This window comes from Gossypium hirsutum, chromosome A11 (genome assembly GCF_007990345.1).
Source record: "Gossypium hirsutum isolate 1008001.06 chromosome A11, Gossypium_hirsutum_v2.1, whole genome shotgun sequence".
Classification (NCBI taxonomy): Eukaryota; Viridiplantae; Streptophyta; class Magnoliopsida; order Malvales; family Malvaceae; genus Gossypium; species Gossypium hirsutum.
Genome location: NC_053434.1, coordinates 117,680,306 through 117,695,498, shown reverse-complemented (window position 1 = coordinate 117,695,498; position 15,193 = coordinate 117,680,306). Strand labels below are relative to the sequence as shown.

General features: G+C 35.0%; 2 protein-coding genes and 1 non-coding gene across 3 annotated transcripts; all 3 read right to left on the bottom strand.

The window, feature by feature from the left end:
• Positions 1-1,828: 1,828 nt before the first annotated feature.
• On the bottom strand, positions 1,829-5,680 carry LOC107886665 (BES1/BZR1 homolog protein 4). The gene is made up of 2 exons (XM_041080066.1): positions 4,990-5,680; positions 1,829-2,756 (listed from the first exon to the last, which is right to left on the bottom strand). The coding sequence occupies exons 1-2, from the start codon at positions 5,203-5,205 to the stop codon at positions 2,019-2,021; spliced, it is 954 nt and encodes a 317-aa protein (XP_040936000.1). The 5' UTR covers positions 5,206-5,680; the 3' UTR covers positions 1,829-2,018.
• Positions 5,681-7,258: 1,578 nt separating this feature from the next.
• Positions 7,259-14,537, bottom strand: LOC107886625 (cytochrome b561, DM13 and DOMON domain-containing protein At5g54830). Its single transcript, XR_005904564.1, has 5 exons — positions 9,736-14,537; positions 8,510-8,627; positions 8,188-8,428; positions 8,027-8,103; positions 7,259-7,949 (listed from the first exon to the last, which is right to left on the bottom strand). It is a non-coding gene; the product is annotated as a cytochrome b561, DM13 and DOMON domain-containing protein At5g54830 (transcript).
• Positions 8,032-10,415, bottom strand: LOC121203197 (uncharacterized). The gene is made up of 4 exons (XM_041082185.1): positions 9,736-10,415; positions 8,510-8,627; positions 8,273-8,428; positions 8,032-8,103 (listed from the first exon to the last, which is right to left on the bottom strand). The coding sequence occupies exons 1-4, from the start codon at positions 10,413-10,415 to the stop codon at positions 8,032-8,034; spliced, it is 1,026 nt and encodes a 341-aa protein (XP_040938119.1).
• Positions 14,538-15,193: the final 656 nt, after the last annotated feature.

The following is a 15,193-nucleotide window of genomic DNA, read 5'->3' as shown; positions in this document are numbered from 1 at the left end:
ATGCATTTGAATCCAGATGGTAATAACTCGCTCATCCAGATGGTAATTTTGTCCAGTAATCCATAGTAGCTTCGGCTTTGTCCATGATAATTTCTGCTTGACACGTGAAGCTTCGTAATTGATAAAAATATTCTTCGTCTACATAACCATCTAATACCGAACAAGCCGGAATTTATCTGGTTTATTTCCCTGATGAGATGCATTCCTGGTGTAGTGACTGAGTTTGCAATGGAAATGTAGTCTCCCAAACAAAGAAAAGTTAGGCTCATGAAAGTTACCAGGATCAGGACCAGGAAGTGCAAAAGGGCCCAAATAACATTTTTCATTTTTTTAAAATAGCAAATTATCTGTAGCACATAAATGATTCCCATTGTCGTTGAATATCAAACAATTTGGTGTCTTGCTGGTTTGTTGGAGAAACCTGATATCAAAGTTTTGTTTATAAATTTTAATGATAGCCTTAAAACCTTGATCATTTAAGGAAGATTTAGGCTGACGTGCTCTTATCATATTCTTCCCATTATAATTTTTAATGGATTATATCTTTATGTAGATTTCAAATGCCTTATTTGTAATTTATGATTGGTGAGGAAAGATAGACTCCTCTAGTAGAAGTTTTCAAAGCGTTATCTTTAGAGACATCAATCTGATCCCTCAACAATAAAATGAATTGTCCTTCAAGGAAAGATTTCCGTGCTCTATTGAGAGCCAACATAGCTTGAGTGCTGCCTTGAGAGCCTAATTCACAGAGCTAATGCCTCAATTGTACGTGAACGTATGACCACCCACTAAGAGGTGGCGTGAGTGCTTTACTCTTGGTGAAATTCAAACCCTAACCTATGAAATACAGAGGTTTAAATCCCATCAAAAATGAAACACTCATGTCGCCTCTTAATATGTGGGCATACGTTAATGTACAACTAAGACGCTCCCGATTCTATGAACCAAACCCTCAAGATAGTAGCTCACAACATAAGGACAATATCTTTCATTGTTAAGGGACCAAATCAATGATCCGAAACGACACTTCAAAATTTTTTTTCCAAAGAGCCGATACCCACAACAGGTAAGAGATTTTTGCCACATTTTCCATTGAATTAATTGCTTTGACTGTAAATTGCTGATTGAAAAGGGGGGAAATGGGGACCATGTTCCCCAATGATTTGGATAGAACTGCGTGTCAACATCATACCCTTGATTAGATTTATTTTTTTCTTTTCCGGAATCAATTTGTTTAAATATATAATAAATTATTAAATATGTAAAATAATCTAAACCCTAAATAAAACATGTATTATTTGTATATCACGAGTTCAAAATTTCACTATTTTTGGTCAAAAGATGATTAAAAGAAAGCCAGTCTTCTTCAACTTTTTGTTTCATTAAAAGACAAAGCAAAGTGCATCTTTCTGAAAATTAATTGACAGTTCATGTATTCGTATTAATAAAGAAAGATTGAAAATAATGAAAATGGAAAGACATGGACTTGACAATAAAGCATGCCAACATGATCATGTCTAAGTTTTCATAAAGGGCAATGGTAAAAGTCCAACATATCCTAATTTTCATAAAAGGTTTGCTGGCCATTGGGAGAAACAGTACAATTGACTAGTCACTGTGGCATGTCTTCCAATGGCAAAAGCAACTCAAGACAAAGACATCAATCATACAGTCATCATTTATCCTAATTTTTTTTCTATAATATTTATGTTCCACACTCCAAAAATTAAGATTTAAACAAAGAGAGGGAAGGGCTGAACAAGATGCTAAGAAATCACCATTGAAAAACTGACTACATATTTTAGAGAAAAAAAATTATAAAATTAAATAAAGACTAATAATAAGATTCATGCTCACCCTGATCCCTTTTGTTCCCTTTTTTCAGAGAGTAAAATATGGAATCAAAGTTGATACAGATTGCTTTATATGCAAGGTATTGTAACACAAAGTAAAAACAGGAAGGGAAAAAAAAAAAGGAGTCAATGTTGGCCATCTATCTACTCAATAAGCTTAAAAACTCACCTAATCCTGGAACTGCCAAGAGTGAGTTCTAGGTCATCCGATCCGCAATCTTCATGAATCCTCTCTCCTTCCCACGGTTTCACGAGTCCTGTTGCATTGCTTCCAAATGCGAACTCGTCTGATATAACTTCAGACATTGGAACATCAGCTGTATGATCTGATCCTGCAGCTATTGCAGGAGAGCATGTTCCGCTTTGCCCTGGAGTCCACATACGGGATCCTCCACCAGCTAAAACTTCCTCTTTGAATCCAAAGGGATTTGAGGAGACAAGGCTGAATGTGGGAGAAGTTGGCCCACTGAGAGGGATACGGAGCCCAGCAAACCACTCTGGGTCAGGAACTATCTGACGACCAGGGCTAGGTGGAGTTGAAGAGGGCAGGAAAGAGTGTTGTTGTGCACTCCAACCTGGACGGGCAGTCAGGTCCTCCCAATCAGTATTGGTTCGTGGAGTGCGCGCAGTTGGTGAGCTCAATGGAGGGGTGACAGGAGCACTGATGGAACCACTATGAATGTAGATATGAGGAAGCTTTGAAGACATCGGTGATGAGGAAGCAGATGAGAGGTTTTTGAGCCATGGGATAAGAGAACTCCCATCACCGTTGGAATTAACCACATACGAAGAGGAAGCTGGACTTGGAAAGGACGATGACATGGGGCTTGGGTGGTAAGATGAACTGGGGCTCGCTGTTGCTGATCCACCTACTATATCCATGCGCTCCAAAGGCTTACAACCCTGTGGAAATTAGATAGTTATCAGTGCCATAAAATGCAGATGCAACAGATCAAACACCATTACTGCAAGCCTAGTATGCTCAATTATGGAAATAAGTTATTTAAATAAATAGCAGCTCCAATAACTCATTCCAGCAATTGATAAAGAACACAATTTCTGTTCTGACGAATGTCATTTATTCCAACAAACTAGGGCATCGTTATTCAACCCCCTTCATTTTTCTTTATAATCTCAATAATCTGACATCTTAAATCATTTCAATAATGGATATCTTTAGTTGAATTCAGCTTAATACAGCACCATATAACGTATTGTTATTCCATCTCTTCACATATCAGACTCACAATCTCCCCCAAAACCACCATGATAATGACCTAAATTTCTCCCTTTAAACTGCAGTCCCAAAAATCACCCCCCTGATTCAAACTTCATTAGTAGGCCACACTTGTTAACTATATATATAGCCTTTGCTTAGTTGAGTAATCAAGCTAGAAACATTAAAAGAAGCTAAAACCTAAGAAGTGGTAATAAATTGGCTAAGAGGTGGCAATAAATACCTATGTTACTTGGATTTAAGGGTGCATGTGAGATACAGATATGTGCCCTATATGCATACATTCAAAATTTTTTCCTGAATTTTTCATATATTTAGAGGGTTGTACTCGTGTTTCTATTTCTGAATATCCATAGAACATAGGTTTTAAACACAATTATTCAGGAAAAATAATGAGTTCAAGTAATATAAATAAATATAATCAATCAATACCAAAAAAGGAAAAAGGTGGCTGGACCACCTTACCAGCTAAATCACGTGTAAAACTGTAGCAAAGCACGTGAGTGCCTATATATCTTTTCCCTTTCCCTCTGGTCATAATATGGTTCAAGTCAAGATCTGATCTCAATGAAAATTTGATAATTCATAGTAAAAAGATAGCAACTAATTTCAACCAGAAACACACTGTAAACTTTATCATAAAAAACAACCTAAAATCTACCTACTGTTGCTACAGATCCACTAAATTGACCCATAAAACCATTAATGGATGTAATATGTTAACAGTCCAGTCAATTTTGTTATCTTGAATCATAAATGAACAACCAAAAAAAAGGTGAAAATGACCTTTCTAGTGACTCAAAGTTACCCCTACAACTCTAATAATTGAACTCTAGTCCTAGAAAATGAAAAGAAATACCAAAAATAAAATGAAAAAAAAACATCATGAACTACTAAAGATTGAAGTTGTCGCTAAAGTGGGAAGCTATGCAAAATCTTGAAAAAGGACATGGTTACCTAGCAATTTAAAAAAATCAGACCTCATTATAAAAATTAGATGATGCCAAAGCTTCCACATAAATCATCCTTTTGAAAAGGTAGTTGGGTCTTCTTCTAAAGATCTATGCCTATTCGCACTAGTGTTCGATTAACACGAATGTTCCGAGCTTAAAATGAATACCAAATACGGGTATATGAAATGCCGAAACAATTATTTAAAAAAAAATCATATAACACAGATTAACATATCATCAACTAAACAGGAAAATTACACCAACATTCAATAATTCTTCAGTTTAAATTCCAAAGATATGTCATTCTTAATCTAATTTTGCAGACATTAAAAATGGAATCTTTCTTTGGTGCTTCACGGCTAACGCGTTGGATAAAGTGAGGAGCAAAAAAACATGATAATAATAATTAAAAAGAGGGCTGACCCGATCAAACGTACGATTGATGAAGACTAAATGACACATGATCAGATGGTTCAGATCTAACGTACAAAAACACATACTCTATTACCTCAGAGAATAAGGGTAATACAAATTAAAAGCAGTGAAAGGAATCTAAAACACGAACTGACGCTGCTAACGTGCGCAGGTACGAGCTGTGCATGTTAGCACGAGATCTTGTTGTTGGTCGGTTTTCAAAATTCGCTAGCCGGAATCGGCGTATACTAGATCAACGGGGACACTTCCGAAGACTAACATGCACCGCAAAAGGCGGCACAATTTAGAAAACAGAAATGAAAATCAATTTTCCAGTTGCTTCGGATCTTTTAGAAAAAATAAAATTGAACATGAAATGAAAGCAACTCTAAATGCAAGACTTAAGTGAACTTTCTTTATCAAACAAAGAATTAACACTTCCATCTCCATCATTTTCATTATTTTTTACTCAGAATCAACGAAAAGAAAAAAAAAAAGAAAAGGTTAAGGTTAAGGTGAGAATAGTAATTACCTTACGATAAGTAGTGCCATCGGGTTCAACAGTCCAACCAGCCTCATTACAAAGAGCTTTGAGAACTTCATTGTTATCGCAGTGTTTTGGAAGCTTGTAGTTACCGTACATCCGAAGTCCAGCGAAGATCTTCGCAGCAATAGCTCTCCTTCGCCGTTCTCTCCGCTTGTTGTTCTCTCTCTCTTTCCATGTCGGCATCCTCGTCCCCGACGTCATTTCCAATCGAAGAAAAACAAACCAATACTAGATTTCTTGAATTTATAGAAAAATTAATTGTTTGGTTAAAAAGAATAGAATTTGAGTAAAGGCAATGAAAAGCAAAATGAAAGAAAATGGGTAGGGAAAAAAAACGAAGATGAGGTAAAGCTAAGGAATTTAAGCTGCAACGGCGCCGTTTCAACTGTGATCGGAGAAAGAATTTTCCAGTTTCCAACTTTTAGACCGTTGAGTGGAGAGATATTAGACGGCAGTGATTTTATGGCGGATGAACGGGTGGGAACGGGTAAAAGGCGTGTTGATGAGATCTAGTTAAAGATGGATCTGGATTGGCGGATGAATGGCTGTACCGGAGCAGAAATCGACCGGGAAATATGGTTTTGGGTTTTGCAAAGAGTTGGAAAACCCGGGAAGAAAGAAAAATGAAAACGATGAATTGAGTTTGAAGGCTTGAAATGAAATTAGTGCTTCTCAATTAACACTGATTTGCGAGGTGGTCAGCTAATACTGCAGTGATTGGATATCTTTGCCCCTTGATCTCTTTTCTATTTACAAATTTGCCACTTATAATTTATATTTTTTGTTTTAATAATATTATTATAATTTAACATAGTCAAAATTGATAAGTTGTTCAATTGTTGTTAAATGTTAAATACAGACTTAAATTATTGATTTTTATTAATTTATTAAATATAAATTATTAAAATGATAATGTCTAACAATTATTTGTTTATAAATTATTGAATTATTGATTTTATGTTTATAATTTAACTCGATTACATTAATTTCTTAATTTTTATAAGAATCAAAATTTGATAAATTAAAATTGAATAGTTAAACTCTTAATTTGAACATTAAAATATAATGTAAATAACAACTCAATTAAATTGTTTAAAATATAAAAATTCAAAAATAAATAAAAGAAATAAAAAGGAATTGTTCAATACAAAATTAACACCTTTCTTTATGTTTAGTAAAAAGCAATTTTTATTTTTTAAAAATAATTTAATTATTAAATACTGTCAATTTTATTGAAAAATTAGGAGTGTAAATATATAAAGATAATAGGACTAATTGAAGTTAAAAAAGGGAGATAAAAAGGACGATATGAGGGACAAAATAAGGAAAATAAAGAGAAAGTTTACGCGATAAACAATGCAAAGCAACACGTTAAGCTTTACTTTGATTGCTCTGCATGACCAACGTGTGACTTTAGCTCGCCACGTGGCCACTGCCTTCGCTGTTGCTTCAGTAACCGTCCCTATCGATGACCGTCCAATAAGAACCGGACTGCAATACGACACGTTTCGCGATTCAGAGCACGTGCGAGATCCCTCTTTAACGACTCCAAATATATTATTAAGCATTTATTTATGACTATTTTTTTTATTCCGCAACAATTCTAAAAATTATCTCTCTTTTTTTAAAATATTTTTAATATTCCAGTCTATCAAATATTTTCCAGATAAAAATAATGTAGATTCGAGTAGGAATGTTCAAATTATTGATTCAGTTAATCGAACCGAATTACTATTAATATAATTATTCGAAATGTAAAAATTTTTAACCGTTAATTTAATTAAAATTTTTTTCAAATATATTAATTGAATCAAAATATTTCGATTAATTTAATTAACCGACCAAATTAACCAAAATTTATATATTTATATTTTGATTAAAATAAATATAAAACATATAAAAAGTACATTGTTAATATTCATTTTTTTTAATAGTTCAAAAAATTATATTATATATAATGCATATTATTTTTTTGATTAATATAAAAATAATAGTTCAAAAAAATGCATTACTAATATAAAAAATATATTATTTATTTCGTTCAATTACTCGATTTTGAACTGAATTAGCTGATAATCAAAATTTCAAAAAATCATTAACCAACTTCTAACTAAACTAAAATCGACAAACAACTAATTAACCGATTTATTGATTGATTTGATTTTAACTGAACTATGAATACACTTATATTCAGGGCTCTTTCATTGCATTTTGCTATCATTTTGTTCGTCCAATTATAAAAAATTCGAATAAATATAAAAAAATTGATTTATTCAAATGGGTTAAGATTCCAAGAAGTATTTTACATATTTAAAAATTTATATCTTTATATTCATGATTGAATATGTGATAACTTCAGACAAAAGATTGAAACTATTAACATAGTCACCATGGAACAATCCTACAAGTTGACTTTGCCGATAGTTATCATAAACAGTTGAACAGTTCCCATCAAAAGTCAAAAGTATAAACTAATCAATGAAAAAGAAGAAGCTGTTCTTCTAACTTGTTACATTGGATAAACCAAGTGCTTCACCTTTTGAATTCCATCTTCTAGATTTTGATTTCTAGATAACATACACAGAAAAATCACAACAATGTATAAGCAACATAAATATATTTAAAACGAAAAAATCTCGGGTTTGATTAACAGGTGACAAACTGTTTACCAGTCGAACTGCTATCGTTGCTTGACAGACCGAAGGAAGGAAAACTCGATTAAAATGGCTTGAATGAATGATCTGATATGGTGGCTAGATTACTAAGAGCTTTGCAAGCAGCCAACAAAGGAAATGGGTCATTTCATGAATGTAAATTACATACCTACATCGGTCATCGGTATTCTGCTTCGAAATTCATCTTTAGACATGTGCTTCTCTGTAAAGAACAACTTTCATGTCACCAGAAAAAGCTATGCTCGTCTTTCTTGCAATCGTATCGATAATCTGTAACATTATGAGTCAAACAAATCAAAGGGAAACAGCCAAAATGATGATACTGACATAGTTACAGCTGAATTTACCTATGTCACTCTGACTCTTGACGTTCATTTTCCCTTGAGTATTTATCCAGCACATATTCAGATATGGAGATATAATCCTACAAATATAGGGAAAATTACAAAAGTTAAACATACTCATATCTTACTTCAGAGTCCGAGTAAGAGGAATTTACAATAAGTACCTGTAGAAACATTTTAGGAGTCTTGGCATGGGGGTTGACTTAACTTTATAACCAACTTCAACAATTGGTTGATTGAATCTTTTACCTCATCCGGAACGGTGAGTTTTGCAGGCACTAAATCTAAAGCATACAAAGTGATAACTTTCATTACATCAACCAGGAGCAAATTGTTGGTACCGATTCCCCATACACTCTTATTAGCATACCCACATGAATCCTTTAACATGCATCGACTGCATACCTGAAGAGATCACCAATCAATAAAACAAACAACATACGAAGATTTGTACTCGGTATAGTAAACATTGGAATAATGGCTTACGGTGTTTTCTTGAATTTTAAAGAACTTGCGCAATCTCTTAGCAGCGAAGACATTATTTTTATCAAGGGAAGCGCAACCATAGAGCACCACTTTTTTCAAGTGACTTCCCGGCAACCATCTGCAAATACCAAAATCGAGGGTTATTTTATTTACAAGAAGCAAAAGGACAGTCATTGAAGTAATGATTCCCCAAAACAATGACAAGGAGATAAGCTATATATAAAAGCATGATATATTAATACATAAACTGCATCGGTGTACATATAGTTGACCATATCATATCAAGTAAAAAATTATGCTACAATCATTGGTTGATACTAAAAAAAAAAAAGAAAATCTATCACACCTGATTTTTTGTCAAACACAGAGAAACCAAATTTGCACAATTTTAGTAGAACATCATATAGCTCTGACAAACATATGCTGCTATTATGTACTTAATTACTAACATTGATTTTAAGTGAAAGTCAAGTGCATATCTGCCAGCTTTGCAATGCTTGAATCTAAGACCTTGCATTCTTACAGCATGCTATGGCTAAATCTCGACAGTTTGACTGAAGAATGCAGAGAATTTTTTTAATACCTCTAAAGTTTATTTGTGAAAGGGGAGGGTTTAGGGTTGTCCGAGGATTGAACCCAAGATTGGTATCAATTAAATACTTGATATCAAGTCTTTTGCCACTCAACCCAAGGTTCGGTCGAAATGAATAACTCTAATATAACTACATGAAAAAAGGCATGCTTGACTATACACTTGTGTATATGAATACCACTAGTTTTGCACATATGTATGCATCTATGCACGTAAATATGATTATCCCTGTTTCCCTAGTTTCTGAATTTCTTTTTTAAGTTTTCCTATATACCCTCATACACCATAACTATACAATATGGATAAGCTCAATTCTTTTTATATGTTTTTCTATATATATATATATCCTATATCCATGCTGGAACTCTAGTACTTAAGGAAAAATGAACAGTATATAACAATGAAGTAAGAAACTAATATTATCAATCCACCTAGTTATTATGAATTCCTTTGAAAATTGCAAAATAACCATAATCCTCAAACTCCATGTTCCCCTACAATGTTAAGAACAACCAAATATAACATGAACTACATCAATCAGCCAACATGAATATAAAACATTAACAGTTGTCAAACAGTGTCAAATCCAAATTAAAAGAAAAAAAGAAAAAAAGGAGAAAACAAAAGTTCTTACTTTGCAATATCTTGATGATCTTTACCAAAATTGTAAGCAGCAAACTTGATAAAATCCCTGCCATAACTATTCTCAAAGTAACCAAAATCCAACTTGTTGTCTTCCACAAAACTAGCCTCCTTAAAATACCCTTTTGCATACAAATGCCTGATGAAAGTCTCAGATAACTGTGAAAGACCCTTCAAAGCTCTTACCTTTTCCCTTTTTCTCCTAACTTTCATCGTCTTTTTCATCTTTTCTTCTTTGTTTTCATCCCCAACAAACTCAACCAAACACTTGAATTTCTTGGGTTTTTTCCCATCTAATTTCTCTGTTTCTTTCTTTCTCCCTTTTGGGTTTTCTTTGAAATTCCTAAATTCTTTCACCGACTCATTGATTTCGCCTTTGCTCTGGGTTTCAGTTCCGGCGGGTTTTACTGTTAAAACAGTGTCTCGAAACAACGGAGAAAGTGGGATTTTGGTTGGTATCTGGGAAGAGTAATTAAGGGTTCTTCTGATTATGATTGATGGTGAAGGACAAAAGGTTTTGTAAAGAGGATTGTGGATTTTGAGGAGAACATTGGTACGTGTAGACAGAATGAAAGCTTTGAAGAGAAACATTCTGCAGCGGAAAGGTTCAAGATTAAAAGGAGGGTCTTTTCTGCAGAGGATACCATTGAAGAGCTTAGAGATCTTAAACATACATCCATCTTTTTATTACTTAAAAAATTACTTATTTATTAATACTCATCTATTTTTGTAACTAAATTTAAATAAAATTTTATTAAATAAATAGCAATTTAAGCTAAAATGTTCAATAAAGCTAGGCGATTTCAAGTGTTATTATTTGAAGGTTTGATAATTCAGAGGGATAATTTTCAAATTAAAAAAATCTTTAGGGGTTAGGAGATTTATGCTTAATGCCCATAAATTACCAATAAATTTTGCTTAATTGAAAGCTTATTTCATTACTATGAGAAAACCAAAAACATTGGTAAGAAGTATTGAATCATTAAATTAAAAAAAATAATAATACAATATTTTTTACTAGATTTAAAAAAAAAAAGTCCCTAACTTTTGTAGTTTCTTCATTGACAAGGGGTTATCCATTGAAATGGCAAAGCTAGCAACCTTTTGCCCAACAAAAAAGAGGAAATGAAGCACTCAGATTCTGGTGTTTTAGCTTGCATGTTTGATTCCAGCGATCAACAATGGTGTCGGAATACAAGTACAGGGAGTCCTTGTTAGATGGCAACCAAAGTTTTGGAGCCTGGAACTAGATACAACTTCAAGGCTGATGTATGGTTGTTTGGGATCTTTAGTTGGAGTTGGCTCATGGTCGTCCGCCCTTGTCGATATATCTGCCAACAAAGGCTCATGACTGAATTATGTTTGACATATTCGAAGTGCTCGAAGCCGATTAAAGATATGGTTGCAATGTGGTTGGTGAAAGATCAAACCAAGAGGCCAACTGCAGATAAATTGTTGAAGCACTTGTTTCTCAAGCATGCAAAGCCTACTCAGCTTGCTTTAAAGAAGTTACTGGATACACGTAGCTTAGTCTTCCAGGTGAGTGTCTACTTTAACATAAGCTTATTTGCCCACCAAAAGCAATATTATCACAAAGAAAGTGAAACAAAAAGGGGAAAAAATTGACTGTATATTTCCATGTATTAAGAGTTCAAGATAACAGAAAAATTAAGGTCTATTTCAACAAGAGAAATAAGGTACGATAAATTGATCAAGAGTATCAAAAAGAATTATCAAGAGTAAAGGTGTATCAAGTATACAAAATACATGTTGGTAGAAAAAAGAATTATCAAGAGTATAGCTCTACTTACAGAGGGGAAAGCCGTCCGAGAAAAAAGCTGCTCCATGTTAGTAAGAAGCTTTCAAAACTGGTGAAGAATGTAGCTTTTTTATATTCAAAAGGAAAAAAATATACCGTATCAATAAATCTATCTGTTCAATGGCTCTAACTGTACTTCAATTACTCCAGAACTCTGTGAACCTTTTCGAGTAGAAGCATCGTTCTGGCTTAAAACGTCAATGCAGTCCTCTTCTTCAGCGTTGCCGAGAACCCAGTTGCTCCTTCCTTGTAATCTATCTCTCTGTTGTCTTTCATGATACTCCAGATAAATTACAGTCGATGCAGCAATTAAGAACCATGTTATTAATACCCAGCTAAGATCGTGGACGTTTTCTACTTTATATCTTTCTCCTAAATGCTTCATTCCAGTGAAAAGTGCTGCAATTCCTACGGCAATGGCACCTCTGCCGATAATTACATGGAAATACTCCCAAATTGATCTCTTTGTGGAAGAGTCCTCCCCATTAGCAGGTTTCTCCGGTCTGAGATATGCATTCATTGGTTGCACAGAGGCAAAAACTATGGCAGCAATACCAAGCTTAACATGTAACAAGCTGACATAGACACCCCGAAGTTCGGCAACTGCAAAAAGAACACCAAGTAGGATAATTGCTAATCCCTAATATTGTAGGTAAATATGAATTTGGTACCATCCATCACCGTTTACATGTTTTAGATATCTAGCAGCCAATATTCCACCAGGAATCAAAATACCCCAGGCGAGGAACATCATAAACCCATGTACAGCTAAGACAGGTTGTAAACCTTGCTCAGCCTCGGAAGAACCACGGATAAGCAGCACTTGCACAGGCCTTTGACTTGTGACCGTATGCATGTTTTTCTCACTCAGATGTTCATCAGTCCACTTTGAACCCATTGCCCATATGACTTTAAGAGGAGTTGTAGGATCAACAATGTTCTTGCACTCTGGCTTATCATTTTGATTGCATGATGGTTTTAACAGACGTGTGAATTCCAAAGTAATGATGCCATCTCTGACCTGCACCTGACATGTGTCAGATTCTCGTTTGTTGGATGGATGTTTGAGGGACGCTTTCCATCAATCCAATATGTATTTAAATGCCCTTTTCCAGTATCGCCAATCCAGCCCACATATGCATAGCTATTCACCATCCCACTACCGAAACCTATTGCAAGATAGCCACTCTTCTTCACACCATGGGCAGCAATAGTTATTGAATCTTCCGATAACGTCCAAAAGAAAGTGACTTATTGATCATCTAAAAGCACACTATTGTTATACATATCAGACAGGGCACCATCAACAACTTGAACTTTCCATCCCATCTTCTCCTGGTACAAGGACTGATAATACACTTGATCGGGGGTATTCCTATCGGGAACCCAAATCAATTCGTGAGGATTTGCTACAACTCCTTCCGCTTCTGGCCCTCCAGAATAAATAGTTTCAGTTGCATTCCTTAATGTAGCATTCCCACCTAGAGAATCTGAAGTAATATAGAATGCAACATCATGCCCTGCCTGCACCAAAAACTTAACTGGCACCCCTCTTTCCACTCTCAACACTGGTGCTTCCTTATTATTAATATAAAAACCTTAGACGGACTTGGCGGATTTGGATAATGCAACACCTCCCCTGTTGTAACAACAAGGGGGACGCCTGTATCAGCAATAATCAACTCTTGATCCTCATTATCATCAGCATCCAATGGGCCAAAACAATCATCTACCTTCTCTGAAACATTAAGCACCAAATGTCCATATGCAACCTTCTCTGGACCCCCATGAAATTGGGGCAAAAAATGAGACCGATTTTCATTTGGTGGTTTCATCAACCCTAATGCCCAAATAACCCTCATATCCTCATTAGGATACACAGGCAAATCATACTTCTTATCAGTCGAATTCAGTGGTTTCCTAAACATAATTAAAGAAACCCCATCTCTCCTATGTCCATAAACCAACCTAGTATTATTCACCATCATGCCATTTTTCGAGTTCTCATAAACTACATCAGGGCAAACACCTATAGCTGTACGATCTTTAGAACTCAACTTACATTCACTATAAGCCGTAATGTAAAAATCATCAACAAAAGGCCTACCTTCCTCAGTAAAACTTGCCACCGTAACATCAGCTTCGGACATCAGTTCCTTCGTCCTATTCGGATTCGCCCACCCAAATGCCATGTAATAGGTCGTCGGCGCCGCCGCTTCTAACCCGATCTCGATCCAATTTTCCTCCACATTCAAGTTCCACCGGGCCCTATAATTATCTGACAAGTTCTTACAATTATCAAACACTGTATGCACCGAGTTCGAAACCGAATCTGACCCGTTTTGAGGGAGGCTGACATGGCCGAAGTCCGAGGTGCTGGCGATGTCCCAGATTGAAAGAACGTTAATCTGGTCCCAGGTTATGTGGGGGAGCAATTGGACTGAAAACGATGCGTTTTTGTAAGCTGTTTGATTGAGGCGTTGACCGGAGATGGGGAACCCGCTGGTGAGGTCAGAGAAGTTGAGGGAGACGGCGCCCCAGAAAACGACTTCGGATGAGCCGGATAACATGTCGAATCCGGTGACCTGGAAAGAGCAGCCATCGAGGATTTTGAGATGGCCACGGAGTTGGTGTCGGACCATTGTGAAGTTCGATTCGAACCCGACTAGGGAGCTGGTGTTGGAGCATTTCTGACCCGAATCCGCATTGGAAGAGGCGATGGAATTGATTAGGAAGAGCAGGATTAGAAGGAAAATTTTGGAGTTGTACATTCGAATCCGGTCGCGGGTGATTCGAGAATCCGAATTCGGTGATGATGGAAAATGAACCTTTTAAAGAGAAGGAAGGAGCCAATGAACGGCTGGTGGTGGTGAGTGGTGACTCGGTGCAGCGGGAGCGAGTCGTCAACTTGTCTCTATATTGTTTTACAATTTTATTTTTTTTCCTCCTTTTCTGAAGAGAGGAAACCAGAATCCCAACTATATTCTCAACTACCAATTTTTTTTGTTCATTTAACTATTAATTCTATTAATTTAGTTCAAAATTTTTAATTTAGTAGTCCAATTAATCGAGAATTTTCTTTTTTTTTTGCCAATTCCCGTTAACTAGGTTAAATCTCTAATGAGAGGATATTATAGTTAAAAATTCATATAATAATAAATTTAACTCTCAATTTTTATATATTATATTAATTTAGTTATTATTTTAAAAAAATAATCTTTAAAATTTACAAATAATCTCAATTTAATCATCAACATTTATATTTTTTTTTCACTTCCTCCCCTGCTACTATCATCATTGGCTCCAACTCCGCCTTCTCCTCCACCTTTCTCCAAATTTTTTTTTTTCAATCAAGTTCAAATTTAAGGTATTATAATTTATTTTGTGTTTAATCCAACATTTGTTAGATGAAGCCTAAGCAATTTAAATATATGTGCTACTATTTAACAATAAATTAGGTTGAAATAGAAAGAGGAAAGGTAAGGTTTTTATGGGGAGAAAGGTGGAGGTAATGATGTAATGGCACGTGGGGAAATATAAGAGGAAGGTGAAATTGAGAATCAAATTGAGAGTATATGTAAAATTTGAAGGTTAATTATTTTAAAATTTTAACTAAATTAATATATGATGT

Bases quoted from the DNA above. Each gene is read 5' to 3' on its own strand.
- LOC107886665 (XM_041080066.1), bottom strand. From the start codon at position 5,205: ATGACGTCGGGGACGAGGATGCCGACATGGAAAGAGAGAGAGAACAAC. The intron at 2,757-4,989 runs GTAATTACTATT...TAATTTCCACAG, and splicing joins ATGGCACTACTTATCGTAAG to GGTTGTAAGCCTTTGGAGCG.
- LOC121203197 (XM_041082185.1), bottom strand. From the start codon at position 10,415: ATGTTTAAGATCTCTAAGCTCTTCAATGGTATCCTCTGCAGAAAAGAC. The intron at 8,628-9,735 runs GTAAGAACTTTT...TGGTATTTGCAG, and splicing joins GATCATCAAGATATTGCAAA to ATGGTTGCCGGGAAGTCACT. The intron at 8,104-8,272 runs GTAAAAGATTCA...CTATATTTGTAG, and splicing joins AACTCACCGTTCCGGATGAG to GATTATATCTCCATATCTGA.